General features: G+C 44.2%; 1 protein-coding gene across 2 annotated transcripts in view; it reads right to left on the bottom strand.

The window, feature by feature from the left end:
* Window positions 1-22,740, bottom strand: part of DMXL1 (Dmx like 1) — a 2,236,090-nt gene that overhangs the window by 1,063,026 nt on the left and 1,150,324 nt on the right. For both annotated transcript variants that reach the window (XM_086961064.1, XM_086961065.1), the window contains exon 23: window positions 13,779-14,031. In XM_086961064.1, coding sequence (XP_086817190.1) covers window positions 13,779-14,031 — 253 coding nt within the window. The remainder of the gene's footprint in view (window positions 1-13,778; window positions 14,032-22,740) is intronic.

Below are 22,740 nucleotides of genomic sequence, written 5' to 3'. Positions count from 1 at the left end.
ATACCATAAATAATACCTCAAAAGTTCCAAATGGGCCATCATGTCTTAAAGTGCCTATTGTGCAAAGTGCAAAACATATAAAATCAGTAAATAAATAGATATATGATGTATAAATATCTATTATCCTAATATAGACACTTGTGAAATAAATATGGTGTTAAAAGTGTGAAAATTATTTAAAAAGCTGGCTATATAGGGTCAGGGCAGCTGACTGAATCAGTATCTTATCATAATTCAAATTTATTTTTTTAATTATTGTTTTCTGTTTTTATTATTTTTTTCTAACACACCATAAATCTATCTATGCTCAAGCCTGAGCATAAAGATATTATGTGAAAATCAAGCCGAATTTTTTGGGAATTGAAGGCAAATAATAAAGAAGATTATCAATGACTTTATGAGTAATGATGCATTTCATCCGAAGTGTTGAGGCCATTCGGGAATTTACTGTCCATATTAAGAATGAACCGTGCTTCCTTCTGTCTCAACATACCCTCTCGGTTACCACCTCTACGGAGGACTGGTATGGCGTCTATGACATAGTATGTCAAACAATTGATATCTCTCTCATGAGTTTCTTTAAAGTGGCGCGCCACTGGGTATGATGAGTCATTATTAATGATGGCTCTCAAATGTTGCAATATTCTGACGTGCACTTGCAACTTGGTGCTACCAATGTAGCTAAGTCCACAAGTGCACGTCAGAACTTAAATACCAAAATCGGTTCTACAGGTGTAGCTGCCTGTGATGGGAATAGCACTCCCTGAAAATGGTGTTGTGAAATGGGTCATATTTGATCCAAATTTACATGCCCGGCACGTGGTACATTTACGAAAGCCCGGGCTTGGTTTCAATCAAGTATTTGTCTGAGAAATTTCTGGACTACTTTTGACTAATTTGCTACCCATTGAAATACTTTTTCGAAAGGTGATAGTTGGAACTTCAGTTACGCGAGATCTTAAAACGCTATCTGTCAATATTATTGGCCAATTATGTTTGATAATAGCTTTCAATTTCCTTTCCTGGGCGCTAAAAGTAGTGATAAGTCTAGGAGTACCATCCTCATCTATTTCAGTCTCTGTCAGGTCTTCTACAGTGGGTAACAGGGCTGCTCTCTCTATTTTATCAGCCTTGGCACAAGCCTGTGTCAAAATTCTTTCACTGTATCCTCTTTTTCGCAATCTCTTCAAGGAGTCCTGTTTACAAGTTTCATAATCCTCTACGGTGCTACAAATACGTTTCAATCTTATTAGTTCACCATATGGAATGCTTTTGATTATGTGGCCTGGATGCGCACTGCTAGCATGCAATGTTGCATTGCCCACCGTTGGTTTGCAAAAGAGGGTCGTTTCCAATTGCAGATTTTTTACATAAATAGAAACATCTAAAAATTCAATTGTGGTATTGCTAACATGGGAGGTAAAGGTCAAGTTAAAATCATTATCATTGATAGCATTTACGAAGTCAAGTGCTTCCTTTTCAGTGCCCTTCCATATTATAAAGACATCATCAATATACCTCAAATATTTGACTATATGTTCTTTAACCCAATTCTGGTGTAGTACAATGAGGACCCGCTCCTCCCAATAGCCAACATGCAACCATGCCAGGCTAGGGGAGAAGCAGGCCCCCATTGCAACTCCCTGTTTTTGTTTATATATGTCTTTACCAAAAAGGAAATAATTATTTTCAAGACACCAATTAATAAGTGATAAAAGCATTTTGTTATGTTCATAGAAGACAATAGATCTAGAGTCCAAATATATATATATATATATATATGTATATCTTAAGCATGAAGGATTGCGCCAGTTATGGAGTGTGTTGTATGCCTTAGTGACTATAACTGGGTAATTTCAGGGCAAAGGGAGTTGGCTGTAGGACATACAATCAGACAGTGCATCTAACCCTTAATGGACAACCAAGCCCCACTATGCATAGCTTTTGGGAGTGCACAGCAGGAGTTGGCTGAAGAGGCTGGCCATAGATCAGGTCTCCACCCATGCGTCCACAGTCAATCCTTGATGAACAGAGCCACATGCCCATTTATAAAAAATGTTTTATGGCTCACAGTTGAATATCAATAGATGATGTCATTGTCATCAATGATGTAGTCAATTGTGGCAATTAAGATGTCATGAAAATCAATTAGCATGTCATGAGTGATGTCATATGTAGAGTCATGAGCAGTGCATGAAGGGGGTGTGAGTTATGGTTAGTTTATATTACCACAATTGGAGCATAGCAGTGCTTTAAAGGATTCGTTAATTACACTTTAACAGCGAGTTTCCGAGGTTATTTTAAACATAGGGTAAGGTCGTATAACTATAGCAAACCATAACGTCACTTTAGCCTTTCCATATTCAATCACATGCCCCATCTAGCTGTCCTTTGTGCCTACCCTCCAATTTAGGGACATGCGAAGCAGGCGTTGGCCATAGAGGCTGACTTTTGTCCTGACCAGGCGCCCAACCATCCAGGAGTACGATAATTTCTAGTGCATGCTGCCTTTAGCCATATGCAGCAGGAGTGGGCTGTAGACTACAGCAAGGCCATGCCCTCAACCCCCACTGCTCATATCCTGGTCATAAATGTCCAAGGGGTCCGTCTAAAATTTTACTTCTTCATGCCCGGACGGGAACACTTTTTACATGCTAAATTCCCAAAAACTAATCAAGGATGACAATTTGTAACTTTCTTCTATGAGCACTGGCTTGTTCACTTTAAATTCTTGGGATATTGTGACTGCTGTGAAGTGAGAAACCCATACAATCAGGTAATATCTGCAGGCCTGGGCTTTCCTAAAACAGGTCCTTGATCTGCTACCTCCTTTCTTGAACAGGTTTTGCACTGTTGCTGTGTTTTCCATTTGACTTATACCATCTAACTTTAAATGGTTGTCAAAATGATTTCATATCTTTGTGAACTGCTCTGAACTACAGCATGATTTCATGGGTATGTTACCCCTACAACGCAACTTTTACGTCGCATTCCGTTACAACGCAGATTTTACAACGCGGGATCCATTACATCGGATGTCATTACAATGCATGGCATTATATCGCAGATGCTATTACAACGCATACTATTACATCGTAAGTATTGGTAAGTATTTAATTTTTTTTTATTTTATTTAATATTATTTAATTGATTTAATTATTATTAATTATTAAAAAAAATATTTATTTTGTTTTTAAATATTATAAATTAAATATATTAATTTAAGTGATTTTTTAAATAAGTATGAGTATAGGAGTATATGTTTTGGGGTACTGAGGTATATGTTTTGGGGTGTTTGGGTATTTATAGGTTTTAGGGCAGGGTTTGGGTTTTGGGGTACAGGGGTGTTTTTAGCTTTTAGGGCAGGGTTTGGGTTTTGGGGTACAGGGGTGTTTTTAGGTTTTAGGGTAGGGTTTGGGTTTTGGGGTACAGGGGTGTTTTTAGGTTTTAGGGCAGGGTTTGGGTTTTGGGGTACAGGGGTGTTTTTAGGTTTTAGGGCAGGGTTTGGGTTTTGGGGTACAGGGGTGTTTTTAGGTTTTAGGGTAGGGTTTGGGTTTTGGGGTACAGGAGTGTTTTTAGGTTTTAGGGTAGGGTTTGGGTTTTGGGGTACAGGGGTGTTTTTAGGTTTTAGGGTAGGGTTTGGGTTTTGGGGTACAGGGGTGTTTTTAGGTTTTAGGGCAGGGTTTGGGTTTTGGGGTACAGGGGTGTTTTTAGGTTTTAGGGTAGGGTTTGGGTTTTGGGGTACAGGGGTGTTTTTAGGTTTTAGGGTAGGGTTTGGGTTTTGGGGTACAGGGGTGTTTTTAGGTTTTAGGGCAGGGTTTGGGTTTTGGGGTACAGGGGTGTTTTTAGGTTTTAGGGCAGGGTTTGGGTTTTGGGGTACAGGGGTGTTTTTAGGTTTTAGGGCAGGGTTTGGGTTTTGGGGTACAGGGGTGTTTTTAGGTTTAAGGGCAGGGTTTGGGTTTTGGGGTACAGGGGTGGTTTTAGGGTAGGGTTTGGGTTTTGGGGTACAGGGGTGTTTTTAGGTTTTAGGGCAGGGTTTGGGTTTAGGGATAATTAAATTATATTTACCATTTTAAAATTAATTAAAATATATTTCATAAATTAAATTAATTATTTTACATTAATCACATTTTTTAATTAAATTAATTAAATTAAATAAAATAATATTATTAATTTAATTTAATTTCATTATAAAAAATATGTACATTAAACTAATTACTTTTTTTATTAAATTAAATTAATTACAATTTTTAATAAAATTACATTCATTAAATAGATATTATTTTATTAAATTAAATTAATGACAATTTTAAAATGTCTTCTAATTAAATTATTTAAAAAAAATTAATTACAATAAACTAAATAACATTTTTAAAAAAAGGTATACTTACCTATACTTACGATGTAATGCCATGCGTTGTAATAGCATCTGCGATGTAATGCCATGCATTGTAATGACATCCGTTGTAATGGATCCCGCGTTGTAAAATCTGCGTTGTAACGGAATGCGTTTTAACACAACGCGTTGTACTGACACCAATCCGATTTCATGATTTGGAAACACATCTTGAGTATTTGAAAATGGTCAAAGTAAGATCCCCAAACTAACAGAGAGCAATTCCTAGATATTTATTGTGATGGTAGTGTTTGCTGAAATAGAATCCAGTTTCTATCATTAGCCCATGATGAATGTGATAGTAAATCTGACACCAACAGAGCTAACCAAGAGAGGATCCACTAATCCTCTTTGCAATCCAGAAATGGTCTTGCATTCAGCACTCTGAGGATGCAAGAGACAATTGAGCCAATTAGTGAACAGGTCTGACAATGCGCTGGATACGTTTTTGAAGAAATTATTTCTCCAAAATACAAAATTGTCACTTTAGGCAAAAGATATACATTTGCTTCATCTGTAATTAGTAATGGTCCCAGAAATGGAATACTATGCTCTGTTGAATTTGTTAAATACTTGAATTTGAAGTACAAATCCAATTTACTTAGTAATGTTGTCTTAAAGCCTTGGCAGAATTGATTTTAGAACTAGGTAGTAGGTCTTCTAAGATACTATAAACATCCCTTTCCTCCTGCATGAACTGATGTGACTGCACAAGAACAAAACTCTTGAGTTAAATTTCATTCCAAAGGGCTGTAATTTGTATTAAAAAGCTTGTAGTTTGCTAACTTACCATGAACCTCAAATTCTCTCGAATTCTTTGCATTTGGGATGTGGGAATACGAGTCAAGAAGTTTGTAGTAAAATTGTCAGACGTTACACCGCAGGACTTAACCCACATGCCTTTAACCTTCAGGCATTAAAATATGTTGAACTTTACAACACATTGTAATACTACCAAGGGATTTACAACACTTTTCTTTACAACAAAATGCAGTTGTAATGGCTGATATGGAGATATCATATATTTTTAATCCCTTACTTCCCTTTACCTCTTCCTGGCCCTAAGCCCTAAATCTCCCTTTAACACCTCCTGCCCATGAAACTGAAAAATCCCATACCTCCCTTTTATTCTACTGACCCTTTATCCATAAAAATCCTTACCTCCTTTAACACTTAAGCCCTCCAACTCCCTTTACTTCTACCCTCGCTTATCCACCCCTTAACCATTAAATCCTTTTTTCAATGACATTAAAATTATGACATAAAAAAAACAGCCAATACACATTCAATATTATTTTAGCGACTCTCCAAGGTGATGGTCAATGTTCCCCAACAGAGTGGGCGTTGGTGAGGACAGCACGTGAAAGGTATTTTTTTATTGCACCACAAGACATTACCGGCAATACCGATCGTGTCTGGCCTCTTATTTGAACAGTTTCTTCTGGTGACACTGAGTGTTTACATTTTTTGGGTACTAGGATTGTTGAACAAAGGCTTCTGCGCACTGACACAAACCATTGTCTGGAAAATCTGTGACATCTGCGACTATGCTGATGGCCAAATTTAACAGAAGCAGGCTCTCAATCACCTTTTACATGACACCCTTCCTTTTAGCACTAAGGAGGTCACTTGGGACAAACAGTAGAGTTCCTAAAATACTTCTACGGGGGTAAAATGAATCTGGAGCTGTCATGCAAGGTGTTCATACATTTACCTTGCGACTTTGTTAACCCACTCTGTTCGCATGGTGGAATTGAATAAAGCCAACTGGTGATTCTAAATCACTATTACACTGAGTCCAGCTTCAGCCCAATCCTACTGGTGTCAAATTCAGGTGTAATGCACAGCCTTGGAGTTATTAGATAGATAGGAAGGAGTATTGCTCTCATGCTTCAACCATGTAAAGGAACTATGTACACGAGTTATGCCAGACTTTTGGCATGCCCCTGATGTAATTGCCAAACCAGATATTAAAGTTGTCTAGCTGAAATATCATGAATGCGTGGAGACAGCCAACTCTGAACCCATCATGAATTAGTGCTGGGAACATTGTAAAATAACACCAAGCCTGGGCAGAAAATCCTCTTGTGCAAAAATGATCCCCTCCCTGAAATGAACTCTCTTTCTCCCATGTCAGATTAAATGTTCTCCTACTAATGCAAATTAACATCAATTTGGATAACATTAGAGGTTTTTCTAGTCTGTGTCCATGTAGTAAAGAAAGAAGAGCAAATGTTTAACTATTTTTACTGATTGTTCCTCTTCATTTGTATGTCAGGAGTAGAGTATGAGTATGCGAGAGGTAGCTCCCTATTTTTAGAACAATAAAAATCAAAAGCTATAAATGTATTTTACCTATTGGGTGTGAAATGGCCAATTTTGTGGTGGCTGTTCCACTGATTCACTCTATTAACATTTATAAAAGGTTCAATAATTAGCTATAGTTTATGCTTTTACAGCTGGGATTTTGAGCTGGAGGTTTTTTAATCAGGCAAGTGTTGTCTTTATTCTATTAATTTAGTGCATTACCAAAGTGTGCATCTTTAAAGGACCTATTGCAATAATATTATTTAGTCCACATGAGAAGTGTTATTCTCTTTTGCAGGGTTTTGGCAAGTTCGCACATCATTTGCCCAAGTGAGCTGCCACACAGTTTTTTAATCTGTATGGTACATTATTGTATTTCATTTACTCTCCTCAAGATGCTCATTTTGTTTTACTGATAACATATTTGAATTAAGAACTGATTAATTGAAATAGCAACTAAATTATATTAGTGTGGTTTATGGAGACACGATTCCCCATGCACTCCCAGAGGTGACCTGACTGGTATTTAACAGGCCCATTGAAGCACGGAGTCATGGTCCAGAAGAACAAGTTACTTACCTTCGGTAACAATATATCTGTAAGAAACAGTAGTTAGTATTAGATTCCTTACCTTAGAATATACCCAGGCGTCAGACTGGATCCGGAAATTTTTGCGTAGCAATACCCCTGCGCGTCGTTAGGCGTCGTCTCTGGCTCCGCGTCCGTCGTCGGCGTCGTCTGCCCCGGAATGACGTCGGAGTACTTAGACACCGCCCATGCGCCATGACGTCAGTTCTTAGACACAGCTTTTCCGTGCCAGATACGCAGAGCCATGCTAGAACCAACACTGGTGCCAAGAAACTAGGGCCCTGAAAGGGGATGACCTTAACCCTAGGTATCAGTTCGCTTAACGGGGAGGATGGGTGTGGGGGTAAGGAATCTAATCTAATACTAACTACTGTTTCTTACAGATATATCATTACCGAAGGTACGTAACTTGTTCATCTGAAAGAGACAGGTTAGTATTAGATTCCTTACCTTAGAATAGATACCCCAGCAATACCAACCCAGGTGGTGTGTCTGCGAACCAATACTTACACCAGGAAGTCCTGGAGGACGGAACGGCCAAAGAAGTCATCCCTCCGGACTTGACTGTCCAGGCAGCCGCAAAGGTGTGCAGCAAGGCCCATGTAGCCGCCTAGCAAATGTCCTGCAGGGGGACTCCCCGACCCAGGGCAGTAGTAGCCGCCGTGGCCCGAGTGGAATGGGACCTCAGCCCAACTGGAGGCTCCTTTCTAGCCAAGGAGTAGCACGCCTTGATGCATAAGAGGACCCACCGAGAGATGGTCTGCTTATGCACTGCCCGTCCCTTCTTCGCACCCACGTAACCAACAAAGAGTTGGTCATCCACCCGGAACTGCCGTGTGCGATCCACATAGAATGAAAGCGCACGTTTTGGGTCCAGACGATGGAGCTGCTCTTCATCCTTTGAAGGATGCGGAGGCGGGAAGAAGGAGGGCAAAGTGATGGACTGCCCGATGTGGAAAGCAGAGACTACCTTGGGCAGGAAAGAGGGCTTTGTACGCAACACTTTGTCCGGATGCACAGACAGGAAAGGGGGTTTGCAAGATAGAGCCTGGAGCTCACTCACTCTTCTGGCAGAGGTGATGGCAACCAGGAAAGCTGTCTTCAAGGTGAGAAGACGGAGAGGACAAGAATGAAGTGGCTCAAACGGAGCGCAGGAAAGTAAGAACCAGGTTCAAGTCCCACTGAGGCATCACAAAGGGAACAGGTGGAAACATGTTTGTGATGCCCTTCAGAAAACGAGTTACTATAGGGGACTTGAACAAAGAAGGTTGATCAGGCAGCCTTAGGAAGGCCGAAAGGGCAGAAAGGTAGCCCTTGATAGTGCCCAGAGCAGAGCCCTGCTGGGCAAGAGAAAGAAGGAAGAGAAGAACTTCAGAAAGACGGGCACAAAGGGGATCCACAGCCTTTGCTGTGCACCATGCCACAAATTTGTTCCCCCGGCAGGCGTATACCGACTTTGTGGAGGGACGCCTGGCTGCCAGAATAACATTACAGACTTCAGGAGGCAAGTCAAATGGCCTCAACTGCCGCCGCTCAATCTTCAAGCATGGAGGTGGAGACTTGACAGGTTCGGGTGGAGGACCGTCCCCTGCTGCTGCGACAGAAGGTCCTCCTGAAGAGGCAGACGGATCGGGGGACCGACTGACATATTGAGTAGCTTGGGATACCAGTACCTTTGAGCCCAGTCCGGAGCCACAAGGATGACTTGGGCCCGGTCGCGCCAGATTTTCTTCAGCACTCTGGGCAGAAGTGGTATAGGCGGAAAGGCGTATAACAGACCGCAACTCCACTCGCGATGAAATGAGTCGCCGAGCGAGTGCCGCCTTGGAAATTCCAACGCGCAGAACTGATGACATTGCGAGTTCTCTTCGGTGGCGAATTGATCTAATCAAGGCTCTCCCCACCGCAGAAAATGCCTTACGCCACGTCCGAGTTCAGACGCCATTCGTGATCCATCGAGCACCGTCGGCTGGCGTTTAGAGAACCTGCCAAGTGGTGAACCACCAGGGTCACGCCCTGATGTTTCAGCCACTGCCAGAGGCGCAGAGCCTCTTAACAGAGGGTCCAGGACCCCACACCGCCCTGTTTGTTGCAGTATCACATGGCGGTGGTGTTGTCCGTGAACACCTGCACTGCACTCCCTTGGACAGAGGGGAGGAATGCCTTCAGTGCCATGCGAATCGCCCGCAGCTCCAGAAGGTTGATATGGAGCCGGAGACCAGAGTCCTCTGATCTCTGCCTCTCCCATGTGGCCTCCCCAGCCCTGGAGGGACGCGTCAGTCACAACCACGTGCTCTGGTTGGGGAAGGGAGAGGGATCTGCCGCTGACCCAATCGCGGTCCGTGCGCCACCACTGCAGCTGTCTTGCAGTGCCCTCCGAGATCAGGACATGGTCGGACAGGTTGCCCTGATGCTGGGCCACACTGAAACTTCAGGTCCCACTGCAGAGCCCGCATCCGCCGCCGGGCGTGATGCACCAGAAGGATGCAGGAAGCCATCAGCCCCAGGAGCAACAGCGTCAACCTGACCGAAATCCGGGATAAAGGCTGAAAGATCGGAATCAGAGCCTGAATATCCCGGACTCGCTGCTCGGGAGAATAAACCCGAAACTGTGCCGAGTCCAGAACAGCTCAGATGAAGAGGAGATTTTGGGAGGGACACAGGTGTGATTTCGGCACGTTGATGGAAAACCCCAGCAGGTGCAAGAGATCCGCCGTAATCTGGAGGTGGTTGACGACTGTCTGGGGCGAGCCCGCCTTCAACAACCAGTCGTCGAGGTAGGGGAAGACTGAAACCCCTAACCTGCGCAGATGAGCTACGACCACCGCCATCACTTTCGTGAACACCCGTGGGGCGCTGGTAAGGCCAAAGGGGGGCACGGTGAACTGAAAGTGCTTGAGGCCCACCGTGAACCGCAGGTAACGCCGGTGGGCCGGCAGGACGGGGATGTGAAAGTAAGCGTCCTGCAAGTCCAACGTCACCATCCAGTCTGGCTCAGGTCTTGGCTGCCCTAGACCCGCAAAAGTCAACATCTTGAACTTCTCCTTCCGGAGGAAGCCGTTGACGTTCCGTAGGTCCAAGATAGGGCGTAGGCCCTCTTTGCGCTTCTTGGGTACCAGAAAGTAGTGGGAGTAACAACCACACCCTACCTTTGGCCCAGGAACGCGCTCTATGGCCCCCTTGGCCAAGAGGGCCGTAACTTCCTCCTGCAGAAGTCGCAAGTGGTCCCCCGACACGCGGTGGTACTGCGGTGGCATGGCTGGAGGGGTCGCCTCGAAGTGTCGGGAGTAGCCCCTTCGGACGATTTGCAGCACCCACCTGTCCAATGTGACGGTGCGCCATTGGAAGAGGTAATGGCGAACCCTGCCCCCCACTGGCGTCACATGGGCCTGAAAACTCAGACTAGGAAGGTTTTGAGGTGGATGCTGCGGGTGCGGACTGGCCTCGCCGTTGTCCGCCACCGCCTCCCCGGCGGTTTCCACGGCCGCCACCGCGCTGAAGATTCTGTTGAGGCGGCGTGTGGCTGGCTGCACGTGTGGGGGCGCCCCTTCCTTGGCCACGAAAGGAGCGAAAGGCACCCGACTGCTGGCGCGGGCCGAGAGGCCCAAGGACTTGGCCATAGCCTTGGAGTCCTTAAAGTGCTCAAGCGCGTGGTCTGCCTGGTCGCCAAACAGGTGACGGCCATCAAACGGCATGTCCAGAAGAGTAGCCTGGACATCGGCCGAAAAATTGGCGCACCATAACCAGGCGTGGCGTCAAACCGCTACTGTCGTAGCCATCGCTCTGCCCAGTGTATCGGTGGTATCCAGTCCGCACCGGATAGAGTACCGTGCCGCATCTCGGCCCTCCACTAGGGCTTGGGCGAGTTTAGCCCTGACTTCCTCAGGGCATTGTGGCAGCACGTCCGCAACCGTGTCCCACAGGGTGTGGGTGTAGCGGCCCAAGAGCCATGCGGTATTGACTGATCGCAGTCTCAGACTAAGGGACGAGAGCACTTTCTTGCCAAACTGTTCAAACCTCTTGGATTCCCTGTAGGGAGGAGCCGATGGGAACACGGTCCGGGAGTTAGAAGCCTGGATAACCAGGCTCTCGGGGGTGGGGTGGGTCGACAGGAAGCTTGGGTCACCCGGAGCTGGGCGGAAGCGTCTGGCCACGTTCCTGTCCACAGGCGGTCCTGAGGTGGGCTTGGACCAAGTGCCCAACAGAACGTCACATAAGGCCTCATTGAACGGCAGCAGAGGCTTGACCGAGCTTGACTGCGGTTTGAGGACCTCAGTGAGGAGATTAGTCCTCACGGCCACTGAGGGGAGCTTAAGGTTTAAGGCCTTAGCTGCCCACATCAACACTACGCTATAGGCTGCCCCCTCCTCCGTAGCCACGGTAGGAGGGGAGACAAAACCAGTGTCTGGGGAGAGGTCCAGGCCACTGGCCTCCCCAAGCTCCACTGTCCTGTCCGCTTGGTCCTGACACTCCCATGTCAGAGGGTCCTCAGACTCCTCCCAGTCCTCTTCGTCACCCAATTCCTGGTAGCCAGGATCAACAATCTGGGCCCGTTCGTGAAAGTGGATTGTACCTATTGCTGTCTCATACGGCTCCCAACAGGGCCGTGTCAACGGGTGAACGGGAGCGACAGAAGGACTGGGGCCGGCGTCAACCGTTGTCGGTGCCGGTGGTGACACCCTCGGGGACGGCGCCGGTGAGGTCGTAAGGTCGACCGGCGTCGACCCGGATCCGGTCGGGGCCTGCGGCGCCGGGACCGAAGTCGCCGGCGGCGCCAGGGCCGAAGCCGCTGACGGTGTCAGTGACGGATCACCCGATTCGCTAGGCCCCGGAGCCGGGCCCACTGGGCCCGAAGGCGCCGTGGGGCCCGGTGGATAAGAGAGCGACCTCATGGCCATGAGGTACTGCTCGATCTCCTCCCGCGTCGCATCTTGCTCAGGGCCCGAAGGTATGGGGCAGGATGCGGCGCCAGCGACTTCGGCGGAGCCGCGTGGGTGGTGCCACCCAAAACCCCGGCCACGTCAGGCGAGCGTCAGGGGCGGTCGGTGGAGCGATGACGCCGCTCCGACCTTTCATGCCTCTTACCTGAGGAGGAACCAGAAGACCAATGCCGACTTCCTGAGCTGCGAGGGCTCCGACCCCGCGACCGGTCCCTCGACCTCCAGTGGGACCGGGACCTCGAATGGCGCGGGCCGAATGCCGGAACTTGAGCCGCTTGCAGGACCGCTCCCGCCTAGCCTTCGATGTCAGGGCTCGACAGTCGGAACAAGATCGGTCGTCGTGGTCGAGGCCTAGGCACTGCACACACCGGCGATGGGGGGCGGTATTCGACATCAGTCGACTACACTTCGAGCAGAGCTTGAACCCGGGCATCCCTACCGGCACCTGAAGAGTCGAAAATGACTTAGAAGAGGATCAAAAATGATCAAAAAGTTTTAGTCAAAAAGTGACTAAGGGGTAGAGCTTCTCTGGATCTGCACCAGCTGGCGCGGAAAAAAGAACTGACGTCAGCGCGCATGGGCGGCGTCTAAGTACTCCGACGACGTCATTCCGGCGCAGACGACGCCGACGATGGACGCGGAGCCAGAGACGACGCCAAACGACGGTAAGGAATCTAATACTAACCTGTTTCTTTCAGATTCACCCAACCCACTCCCCAATGGCATGACTAAAAGTAGTAGCATCACTGACTTGGTGGACACCATCAGTATTACGTTCCTAGGAGACGAATGGAAGTTAACTACATGTCCTCTTTTTAGAATCTTCAGCATGCTTACTCCCTGTCTGGAATGCAGATAGGTGCCTTTGGCAAGGGGGCATCCAAGATTTATAGCACACAGATCATTAATGCACCGGATACACTGACAACCTTTGGAGCCAGGCGGGAAGGATGGCTAGGACCTATAGAAGAACCAGATTGTCGAGTTCCTCTGATGGCCCCGAATACATTCACTTCATCATCTGGGCTTCATTTGGTGCAAACATTGTTTACATACTGTATACCTCTCACCAAACAGGCTAAATAAAGCAGGGCTACTTGCTAGTCATGCATGCCTTTGATGTCCCGGATTCCAGCTGACTTCTTTCATATGACATGGTCCTGTCCTAGATTGACAAGATTTGGGAGTCAGGGATCGCTGAACAGTGTATATGGCTGCGCCATTAGCAACAGAATTGCACAAAAATTGTAACACTTCAAAGTCAAAAAATGCAAAAGTTAATTAAAACACAACACAAATTCACAATATATTGAACTACATGCATTATAAACTTGATATCTCATTAAACTCTTTATATCGGAATACAAACATTAATAGCACCGGTTCCACATGTACTTGAGGTAGGTGGCAAACACTTGTGCCTTTAGTTCAGTGAATTATACATTCTGAGATTATCCATTTTTATCACATCCAACACCAACTAAAAATGGAGAGCATTGACTATTAAATCCTAATTAATGGATGATGAAATGACACCACCTACTCACCTCTGTCATTCATAGGCTGCTGTAGCAGAGTATCAAGAGACCTGCTATATTCTTCCAAAATCCAGTAAGCCATACTACGAACAAAAGGGTCTGGATGTATCTTTGATGACCCTAGCTCTTCACCAGGAGGCCTAAATCCCAAAATGCTTTTCTGTAGTATGGATTTATAAGTAGCAGACATTTCAAATTCTGATTCATAGAGTCGAGAGATTACAAGGGCCAGCTGGACATCTTGCAGTTTTTCTAAGCATACCTAGTATAGAAAATATTTAAATAAACAGCGCTTTAATTAGTTTGTTCTAGAAATTATCCACACACAGTACAAAGGTCATTATTTGAAAATACCCAATCATTCTGACATGTCTTCGGCATGTTTGTCTAGGAATTTGCTGAATCTTCTACATGACAGTGTGTACCTCTCTTCTACGTGACAACATGTACCTCAACTTATTCATTTTCCAAGGCTTCTTGCTGAAGAAACCCAGTCTTGACCCAGAAGACCTTGATATCATCAAAATCAAGGCAACAAGAGTAAATTGCATTTTAGTAATCACATCATGATTACCTTTACATCATTATGTTTTTCCTCGTGCGACTCTTACATCCCAGCTAAGTTTGTATGATTTCCATCCCTCTATGTGTATTTATGCAAATATATATGCATGTATGTGTTAAATACTACTTACTACTTAAGAAACTGATTTTTTTTTATGTTTGGGTATATAAAGAAATTGAGCCAGTAATTGGTATCGCCGCCGGCATGCATACAATGCTGCATGCTGGGAAATGCAGTTTACAACCCAAGGCAGAGGCGACTCCATGCCGTGTTTGTCAGGCAACCCACACTACTTTAGAAGGTGGGACGGACAATTTTAACTTTGGAACTGTAAGCAAAAGAGACACAACTCGACCAGGGGGGCATTTGAAAAAGGAAAAATCCCCGAAACGCGTCATGCCCATGGTCTGATGAGGAAATAAAAGGCGGATGTTCCACAAGCCTCGTGTGCTGCCTGTTTCTTTCTACTGGAGGAGACGTCTTGGGTAACATTTAGCGTGTTGCAAGTGTTTAGCACTCGTGCTGAACCACACGCAAGGCGTGCACCCCCCCGCAAGTGTCTAATGGGGGTCGCAAAAAGGAAGACCCTCTGACTACCCCGCATCAAGCCTGCAATGGACAATGCTGTGAATACAGTCCATACCTGCATGGAGCTACGCCCCTACTTCATTGGCGTTTCCTTTTCCAGGACAGTCTGAAGTGCGAGGAAGGGGGAGAGGAGTGTGGAAGTCATCACCTGAACCCAGAACAAGTGCCACAGCTCCCGCCAGACGACATGGCACACCGGCTGCTGACCCAACAAAGAAATTGAGCCGGTAATTGGTATCGCCGCCGGCATGCATACAATGCTGCATGCTGGGAAATGCAGTTTACTACCCAAGGCAGAGGCGACTCCATGCCGTGTTTGTCAGGCAACCCACACTACTTTAGAAGGTGGGACGGACAATTTTAACTTTGGGACTGTAAGCAAAAGAGACCCAACTCGCCCAGGGGGGCATTTGAAAAAGGAAAAACCCCCGAAACGCGTCATGCCCATGGTCTGATGAGAAAATAAAAGGCGGATGTTCCACAAGCCTCGTGTGCTGCCTGTTGCTTTCTACTGGAGGAGACGTCTTGGGTAATATATATATATATATATATAGATATATAAAAATTGTGTGTGTTGATGGAGTTAATACGGATATTTGTGCGGTCCAGGCGCTGCTTTTAGTCGTGCGTCACCCCGCGGCTGAGCATGCCACCTTCAGTTTCCAAACACCCTTCCAAAAGAAAGAATCGGGTCGCACTCCATCAATCGTTTTCAAAATTTCCAAGTAATTGATTTACACAAGTCTCCAAAGATTCAAACCACCAACGCGTTTCGATCTCCTACTGAGATCTTGTTCACGGTACCGCCCCCATATTTCCAATGCATTTAAAGGGAACATATCTGGATGATGTCACATCCTCTTCTGAAGACAGGGCATTATGGTTAATGTAGTACGTGGTAATAATTATTTTTTACGTGATTAAAAACATACTGCATTTCAATCATGTTCACAATATAATTCTTTATCTAATGTAAGCTAATTTGAAGCTAATACTAATGAATAATTAATTTAATTATTCCAAATTTCCTTCATAGGCCTCCGGTGGCCTTATTCTCTCACCATCACCAATTCATTATGTATTTAAGCATATATTCAATCATACTGCATCAAATGTGATGTCACTTTTCCCTTACTGTACATGAGTTTTGCTAGCCTTCATGCTTATTTGGTAACCACTGCAGTAAACTCCAAATAGTAAAACAATAAGTTAAAACTTTAAATCATCTTGCGAGGCTTACGGTTACACATTCATTCAGTCCATTCTATTTCATAACTTTACATCTTAAGTGGATCCCTTATTGTCTCTTTACAAGTATATATACAATTCTTTACTCTGATTAAGCCCATGCGGGGTCATGGACCGTAGGCTGAGGATGTATCTTGATTCTTTTATACGCAAGGCTTTTTCTCTGTCCCCTCCTCTTGCCTGTCCGTTTACTGTGTCAATGCCATAAAAGCTAAGACTTTTCCAATTACGATCATGATGGGTCTCCATATGCGTGGCAACCGCGTTGGTTCTATCCTGATGTATCGTTGCCCTTACATGTTCTAAAATCCTCTTTTTCAGTTCACACTTTGTACTGCCAACGTATTTGAGTTGGCAGGGGCATTCAATTATGTAAATTACGTACTGTGTTTTGCAAGTGATCAGTTCTTGTATGTTCCAGATTTTCCCATTTGCTAACATCACCTCCTAGATGTCTTTGGCAATTTGACCTTGCATTTGTAGCATTTCCTAAAACCCTTACTTTGTATCCATGATGTCTTCTTTTCTTTCCAAAAATGACTATGGGTCAAACAGTCTTTCAAATTAGGAGCTCGTCGGTATGTTATTTGTGGAGAATTGCCTATTATTGGCCCAATGGTTGTATCTAGTTTTTGAATTTTCCAATTCTTCTTCAGAATATTTCTGATTTGTTTAGATTTGTTCGATAAGGTTGTTATAAATCTTATTACTTCCTTATCTGATTTTTTTAGAAGTTTCATCTCTTATTGGTTGTAATAGGATATTCCTGCTTTTTGAATTTGCTCGTTCCCAACCATTTTTAATGTGTTTCTTGGAGTAACCCCGTCTTACAAATCTTCTCGCTGTGGCTGCACTTTGTTCTACCCACTGTGAGTCCTCTGAACAAATTCCCCAGAGCTTTAAAAACTCTCCATACAGAATTTTCATTTTTTTTTAAATATATTTTTTATTTTTCAAATTAGTCACACTTTATACATTATACATTATTCATCATTAATTACATTTCCATTAATTCATGTCAACCAAAGATATACAGATATACAGATCTATATTATTCAATACATTTCACTATTTTATACAAAATTATACAAAACAAAACAAAATAACCACTCATCCTAATCCCTCCTTCCATCTCCTTATAGGATCCCATATTCTCAAACCCATCAGTCTCCCTCTCTTCCCTTTTCGAGCATATATATTCTTCTCTATATTGTACGATGCTAATGAATTAGCCAGCCAAAACTGTACTGTCGGTGGATTCTTGTCCAACCAGGCCCTAGCTATCATTAGCCTGTATACCGCCATTGCCACGAATATAAATTCCTGCTGCACACCATCATTATCCCTGCCAACCCTTAATAAGAACCAAGACGGAGTAAGCTTACTCCGGATCCCTAATGTACTACCCAGAAACCTCTCAATATCTCTGAGCAGCGTATGGAGTTGTCGGCAGGTGGCAAATATATGTATATTGTCAGCTTCGGCGGCATTGCATCTCGAACAGGTAGTTCCCTTATTGCCTCCCCATTGTGCTATCCTGGCTGGAGTAAAATATAATGAATATATAGTTTTGTAATGCTGAGATTGAAGGGAGGATGCACACAGTATCGATCGACATAAATCTAATGACTCCTGAAACCAGACTATTTCTCCACTTATTTTCTCCGCCCATTTATTACTATATTTTTCTAAATCATCAGTTTTCTCTTTTGCCAGACTCGCATACATAGAGCGTATCGAACGATCTCCTGCTATTCTTATTTTCTCCAAAATTTCATTCTTATTAAATCCCCCTGGTCCTCCTTGTTTATTACCTAGATAGCTCCTGATCTGAAGGTACTTAAAGAAATCTCTATTGCTCAAATCATATTTATTTCTAAGATCCATAAACTGCACCAGCCCCTCCGGTTTCAGTATATCTCCAATTTGTACAATCCCTCTTTCCGCCCAGTTCAACATGATTTGGTCTCCAAATATTTCCAAAGGGAATTACTTATTTTTATACAATCTTACATACCGATTATATCTCCCCAATTTAAACTTTTTCAGAAATGCATTCCATATTTTAACAGCAGCCAGAATGGTCTTAAATCTCGTTCTTTTAAAGTATCCATAATTTATACTATTTAAAAAACAATTTCCCGCTTCCACCCCTACTACCACTGTGTATATTTTCGTAGAAAAACTATCAACCCTTGGATCACAGTCATTTCCACCTATCAATCCCTGCATATATTGCAGGGCAGCTGCCATATAATACAGTCTGAAATCCGGAGCACCCCACCCTCCCCTCTCTCTAGGTAGGGACATAAACCTATAAGCTCTACGCGTTTTGCCATGTGCCCAAATAAACCTATTACAAATGGCCTCCAGGGTATTAAACCAACTAACCTCAAAGAATAAAGGGATTGATCTAAAAAAGTAAAGAAACTTGGGAAGGATTATCTTTATTACATTGGTACACCCCACCAGTGACAAATGTAAATTATTCATTCTCTCCAGATCCCCTTTAACTTTAACAGGGTCATATTATTACCCACAACCTGATCTAAATTTGCTGATACTGCCACCCCCAAATATATTGCTGAGTTAACAACTCTATCATCATTACAATTCACGTAACTATTCTCAACAATCTGTGTTTTACATCTATTCAGACTGTATCCGGAAACCTGTCCAAAATGTTGAGCCTCCTCCTCCGTCACCCTGATTGCATCTCTGGGATCTGGTGTCAATATAGCTACGTCATCCGCGTACGCCAGTGTTTTTACTCTACAGCATTTATACTCATTGCCGGTATGCCTGGATTTCTCTCCAATCTGCGCAGATGGGGATCCAGATATAACGCAAATAGCAGGGGGGATGAAGGGCAACCCTGCCTTGTCCCTCTCCTTATTCTAACAGCTTCCGACTGTCCTCTATTAACTCTGATCTTAGCTGTTGGGTTTGTATAAAGAGTTTGTATAGCTTTTATGAAGCCTTCACCTATTCCGCTCCACCTCATAACCGACCATAAAAACCCCCAGGAGACCCTATCAAACGCCTTTCCAGCGTCCAAAAATAGTGCTGCCATAGGGTCTCCTAGGGTATTTGCTGCATCAAACATTGTTATTACCTGTCTTATGTGCTGTGTTGTTCCTTTTCCCGGGATGAAACCATGTTGGGAGGGACAAACCAGACTTTCTACAACCCTTGATTATCTTTTAGCCAGCATCTTGGAATACATCTTTACGTCTGAATTCATCAAAGTAATTGGTCGGTATGAACCTGTGGTGGTCATTGGTTTCCCTTTCTTTGCAATTACTATAATGTCAGCGCCTCCGCATGATTCCGGTATTGAGACTCCCTTCTGTGCCAATAGCATTATATTAAACATATCCCCCAATAGAATTGTTTGTAATGTTTTATAAAACTCCAGTGGTATCTGATCCGGGCCTGCAGCCTTCCCTGTGGGTAGGTTACCTACTGCTGCAACAAACTCCTCTAGCTGAAATGTTGTTTGTAATTGAGCCTTATCCTCCAGTGATAGCTTTGAAGGGAGTATTTCACTCAGATAGCTTTCTACATCCTCCATACCTGCTGCATTATCTGCGTCATAAAGAACTGAGTAGTATTGCCTAAATACTTCCCTTATCTGATCTGATTCTTGAACCATATTTCCTTGTGCATCTATGATCTCCCCAATATCTGCTGCCGCTCCTTTCTGTCTAGTCCGAACAGCTCAAATATGGCCCACACGTTCACTAAGCTCGTAAACACTCTCCTTGCTTGCCAGGTACTTTTCTATTGTTTTCTTGGTAATCCCTTCTGCTGCCTCTGCCCTTAGTGCTATACCTTTGAGCAGTATCTGATCTAGTGGGGAGTGTTGTCTAATAGCCAATTCTAGCTCATCTTCGACTCTCAAGATGTTTCTATGCATCTCTTCTACCTTTAACTTTTCCCTCTTTTGTTTCGAAAAGACATAACTCATTGTCTCCCCTCTCACCCCAGCCTTAAATGAGTCCCAGACTACTCCTGGGGATGCTGTATCTCTATTTATATCCCAGAAACTCGTAATCCAATTTGTCACAGTTATTGTATATTCCTGATCCTGCAGCAAAGCCCTTTCAAACGTCCATTGTATCTCTTTCCTTTGAACTTGACCCAGTTTAACTGTTAATACTAGCGGGATATGATCTGATATGATACGTGGGTGTTTTTCTATTTCTGAACCTGTTACCAGACTATTTGAGATTAAAAAATAATCCAACCTAACTAAGACCTGATGTGGGGCTGAAAAGAAAGTGCTACCGTCCAAATTCGGATGCCATTTTATCCATGGATCTATCAAAGCATTATTTAGCACCATTTCCGACAAAGCTCTATGGGTTTTTTCTTTCTACCTCGATATTGGGTCCCCGGTTGTACAAATGAACGAACTGGGTCATGCAAATTAAAGTCACCACAACATATGATTGGTTCCGACCATTGTGCCAAATCCACATCCAGATACTGAAAGATATCCGGATCGTCCTCGGTGAACCCATAAACTGAAACCAACGTAATTGTCTCCCCTTTAAATACTAATTCCAACATTAACCATCTTCCCCATTGATCTTCTTTTTTCCTCTTTACCTCTGTGTCTTTCTTTCTACCCATCACTACCACCCCTCTAGTTTTTGTCCCTTGGTTAGTTTTTGCCAAGACCGCAAAACCCCAACTGTTCCATAAGGTATGCCTTATTGCCTTCTATGTGCGTCTCTTGCAGACAGATCAGATCTAATTACAAAGTATTCAATAGCGCAGCAACTCTATGTCTTTTATTTATATCGTTCAAGCCGTAAACATTTATTGAGGCTATTTTACACAACATTTGGGTTGATTCTGTAACCATTAAGTACCCCTACTATGTTGTTCGATAGTGGGTGTGCTATGGATGTTGTGTATATCTGTATATCTTTTATATATGTCATCATTTTTCCTGTCCCAGTGTGCTGCGCCAATTTTAAATCACCAAACCCTCGTGACCCTTTTCTACCCCCCCCCTCTGCCCTCCCTGGCCCTTCCCGCCCTTTTACCTCCCCCCACCCCCTGCCTCCCACCCCCTTACAGGCAAATAGGTCGTGCAACCTATGTGTGGCTGCGTCAAATTGTGCATGTCGCTTCCCTCTCCTGCTTCAATCCTACTGACCTCATGCTGTGTCATTTTAGATTTACCCCCTACAATCCAAAAAATAAATGCCAAAAAAATATCCATGAGCACTCAGCCCATTCATTTAGTATCCAGTATTCTTCATCCCTTCCCCTGATCCACTTTCTGATCCTTCATCTGTTCTAAAAAAAATGCTGGGCTTTAATCTCTGAGGCAAACATCCAAGCTTTCCCTTTTACCACTACCTTGAGTCTTGAGGGATAAAGAAGGTATGCTTCTGCCCCTAGGGCCTGAAAGGGTGTTATCATTTGCCTCAATTTCCATCTGCGCTCAACCGTAATGTGGCAGAAGTCGGGTCTCGTAAAAAATGTAATACCTTTAAATGTTCGTCTACTGTCGGGTCTTGCTTTGTCTATAATCTCTTGCCTTAACAAAAAATGTCCTATGTTGACAAGGATTGCCCTAGGTAGCACCCCCTGGCCTCCAGTAGCCTGCCCTTTCTTTAACACAAAGGGGAACCGATGTGCCCTCTGCACCTCCCTTTCCCATTGCCACTGGGATTCTGGAAAGGCCCCCTTTAATAGGTCTACAACAAATTGTCTTACATCCTGCCCTTCTGACCCTTCTACCACACCCAGAATTCTGACATTGTTCCGTCTTTGTCTGTTCTCAAAATCTTCCATCTTCCAGCGTAGGTCTTCCGCCATCTGTTCATGTTCAGTTTTAAAAGATTGCCAACTCCCAACATCATCCTCCAGTTTTCCTGTACGTTCTTCTACTTCTGTTACTCTATCCACTACTTCTTTATACAATTTATTAACTTTTCTAATTGGTCCTTGAATTTTCTTAGTGTCTTGTCTTGCTCTGCGGCTTTCCGCCCTGGCTTCAGCTTGCATTTGTTTAAGTGTAGTGAATAGAATTCCAAAAGCGTCACTGCGAGCGGAACCTCCAGTTGCCCCGATATCTTGATATTCCTGTGAGGTAGCCAAATAGTCCCATTCTAAGCGTCTTTCAGGGTGAGATGGAGATCCTGAAACCCCTCTCCTTGATCTAGGCATTTTTTTTCGTTGCGTAGACTCTTTTCCAGAGGTATCGGATCCTGAATCTGAACCCTCCTCCTCCTCCACTGGGCTCTCTCAGGCTGTGGACTCCGATTCTGTGTCTTCATTCACTGAGAAAAATTCCCCCTCTATTGATGCACCTTCACCCCATTCTTTTATATTTATGTTCTTATCCCGGGCTTTCTCCATATCCTTCTTATCAGTCATTCTGTCTCTACTGCACCAAGCATTGTCTGTCTGTTTTGTATGTTTATCAGAATTCATCTCAGCTTCCATTAAAAGTAAAGCCCCCATCATATCAGCACTCCCCTGGTCTGTACTCCCCAGCGTTTTGTTTTTACCTTCTTCCGTCGTTATGATCACCTCAGGTGTTAGTCC

Source organism: Lissotriton vulgaris, chromosome 3_1 (assembly GCF_964263255.1).
Source record: "Lissotriton vulgaris chromosome 3_1, aLisVul1.2, whole genome shotgun sequence".
In the NCBI taxonomy this organism is placed as follows: Eukaryota; Metazoa; Chordata; class Amphibia; order Caudata; family Salamandridae; genus Lissotriton; species Lissotriton vulgaris.
Note: the sequence above shows the minus strand (reverse complement) of the source record. Positions and strands in the feature narration are given on the sequence as shown.